Below are 3016 nucleotides of genomic sequence, written 5' to 3'. Positions count from 1 at the left end.
TAGCAAATCCTTGGTATTTATTGCTAGAGTATAACATTTTTTCGTGTTAGACTTATATGGTATGTGGATTGGTTTTTTTTTTTTTTGACTAGGAGTGTTCAAGACTCTCATCCACCCTTGAGGCCTTGGAGTGACTCAGGTAAGCCCCTCAGTGGTTACCCCTATTAGGGCATATGGAAACTCAAATTCAAGAGCTATGAAACCTCCTTTTATCTTTTACTATTAGGTCATTCAGTGGTGATTCCATGTGATTGTTATTAGTGATAATTTGTTAAGATTTTTTTTTTGGGATGATCTATTTATATGAGGAACAGAGACCTCCAAGACAAGAGATAGAGAGATTAATTGACAAAATTCTTCATTGATAACCACAATTTAGATTATGCTATTATATAGCCTTGCACTTGATTCAAATGACTCCAAAAAGGACTTAATTGCCTAATTAAATCAATAAGATTTCTATCATAATTATAAAAGGTAATAAAGATATTCTATCCTAATAGATAATAGCATAATTATAAAAGTTATTATAAGACTTAATACAATTATAAAGACTTAACATAATTATCCTAATTCTAAATAATCTCGCATTGCCTTCCCTTCGGCTCAACCTTGTCCTCAAGGTTGCAAGGTACGACACCATCAACAATAGTTATCCTGGTTATCCTCGTGCTCATCACATCCCCTCCATCGCAAGAGAAAGAACTTGGCCTGCAGCGCATGCCCAGGTTGAAAGCGCTCATCGCAATATAGCAACAAACCTTTGTTGCGCGTTCTTGCATATATGTCGCCGTGAGTCGCTTACAGGCAAGGAACTATTGTTTTGGAGTCTGCAAAAGGGCCTATTGTGTTAAGGAACATTAGGAGTTGATTTACTAGGATTGCAGATAGGGGGCTGATAGATTGCAAGTATAAGTGTAGATCCTGCAGCTTATCCTCCTGCAAGTGGGCAAGACTCATGGCATGGTTGAGGGTGTGAGGCCGAAAGGATTGCACCTCCTTCAGATTTCTGGTTTGAGCCCTGATACAAAGCAACTTAGAAGGAATGTACCTGAAGGCAGAAACTTGATTAGAAGTTTCTCAATTCTATTTGATAAGCGACTACAAACCTATTTGAGTTAGTTTTGGCAACTGGCCAATATTCAAGTTCATCCTGAGAGAGATGAAGCTGATCAACCTCCACGTGAAAGGAAAAGGGGTATTTTTTTAGAGGTTGAAGTTTTTATATTTATTGTTTTCGATTTAAGATGATATTTGTGAATTTATTTTTTGTTTCTAACATGTATATTTAGGAGAGCCATGGACGGAGGAAGAACACCAACGCTTTTTGACGGCGTTGAAAAAGGTTGGGAGAGGAAATTGGAAAAAGATTTCAATGGAATATGTGCACACCAGAACCCCAACGCAAATCGCTAGTCATGCTCAAAAGTATTTTCGCAGACAAGCTTTAAATGATAAGAAGAATCGTAGGTCCAGCATATTTGACTTACCATTCCATGGATCTGCTGTAAGTTATCTTCCACATAATATTAAAACAAGAGCATTTTTTTTTTTCTTTTCAATAATGTTGATTTCATGATTTAATCTTGAAGGGGAGTACCTCAAATAATCTGATTGTAAATGAATTCCCAAATCATCGCTTGGAACCTCTCATGAACATTCCACATTACGGTAGGATTCCTTACATGGTAAGAACTAGTTTGAGTTTTGGCAGTTAAAGATTTTAATAGCTTCATTAAATACTATAACTAATTAATTTAACAGGATTCTTTTGAATTCAATATATCTAATTCTTGGAAGCATATGGTTTTATTAATAGGGACCAAGTAATGTGCCATGTCTTTCATACAATATTGAAGCAATGAAGTACTATCAGCTATATGTGTTGAGGTGTAACGCCTTTCACAATTTTAATGCTTGTAGAGCTTCACCAATGGCAATGTCATTGCAAGCTGAAGCCGCTGCTTCCACATCTTCAAATGCAAGAGATGGCGATTCTCTCAACCTTCAAATTGGACTGCCTCAATCCTCCCATCAATACTAGGTTTATTTTATTATACCTCTTTGAGTAATATGAACATTTATTTTACTAATTATTTTGGTATTTGTTATTAGAATTATATTATATTATATTATGACTTATCGGCTTTAATTTTTCAGTAAGATAGTTGAGAAATATTTTTTCCAAATAAACACTTGTGCATGCATGTGGTAATCTCTGGTTGCTCATGACAGGCCTAAAGTTATCGAAGATTTTTGGTTATTCTGTATGATTGCAGAGCTGTATGCTGGTTGACTGGCTCCACCATTGGACCATGTATACATTAAAATACTTAAAATTTCTCGATTTTAATTTAATTATTATTTTTTAATGATATTATTATATTAATTAATTATTACATCTCAATTTATTGTTAATTTGTAAGTTATAAAAATATATGGTAGTTAAAATATGATATTACTATCACTATTTTAATTATTTTATAGTCCATCAAAGAAAACCACATTGATGTTTCAGTACTTAACAATGAACAAAGATTGAAACTTATATAACTATTGTGAATTTGCGTAAACATATAATTTATCAAAATTAATAATATGTGAATTAAATCACCAATTACACAAAAAATACAATAATTATTTATCAAACTTGATTATATATGAAGCAAATCACCAATTAGACAAAAAATACAATAATTATTTATCAAAATTAATAATATGTGAAGCAAATCACCAATTACACAAAAAAATACAATAATTTAATGTGATTTGACATAAACCTTTTGTATACTGATAACAGAAAGAATAAAATACTGATATCTTTGTATAATATTGCAAAGGAGCAATGGCAACAATATCCTTTTTGGTTTTTATGACTCAAATTGATTAGGTAAAGAATGGGAAAGCCGAAAGCAATTGGAATTGGAAAGTGGTTCTCTTTCCACGGCAATTTTGTATTCTAGTAGGCAAGAATTTGAATACACTATAGTCTATAGTATGGGAATGTGTCAGATTT

The 3016-nt window shown here is 32.8% G+C and overlaps 1 protein-coding gene across 1 annotated transcript; it reads left to right on the top strand.

Annotated features, from left to right (window-relative positions):
* Positions 1 to 963: 963 nt before the first annotated feature.
* Positions 964 to 2044, top strand: LOC116125347 (probable transcription factor At5g61620). The gene is made up of 4 exons (XM_031411080.1): positions 964 to 1057; positions 1293 to 1507; positions 1593 to 1688; positions 1820 to 2044. The coding sequence occupies exons 1-4, from the start codon at positions 964 to 966 to the stop codon at positions 2042 to 2044; spliced, it is 630 nt and encodes a 209-aa protein (XP_031266940.1).
* The last annotated feature ends 972 nt before the right edge of the window (positions 2045 to 3016 follow it).

Source organism: Pistacia vera, unplaced genomic scaffold, assembly GCF_008641045.1.
Source record: "Pistacia vera cultivar Batoury unplaced genomic scaffold, PisVer_v2 Contig163, whole genome shotgun sequence".
Taxonomy (NCBI): domain Eukaryota; kingdom Viridiplantae; phylum Streptophyta; class Magnoliopsida; order Sapindales; family Anacardiaceae; genus Pistacia; species Pistacia vera.
Note: the sequence above shows the minus strand (reverse complement) of the source record. Positions and strands in the feature narration are given on the sequence as shown.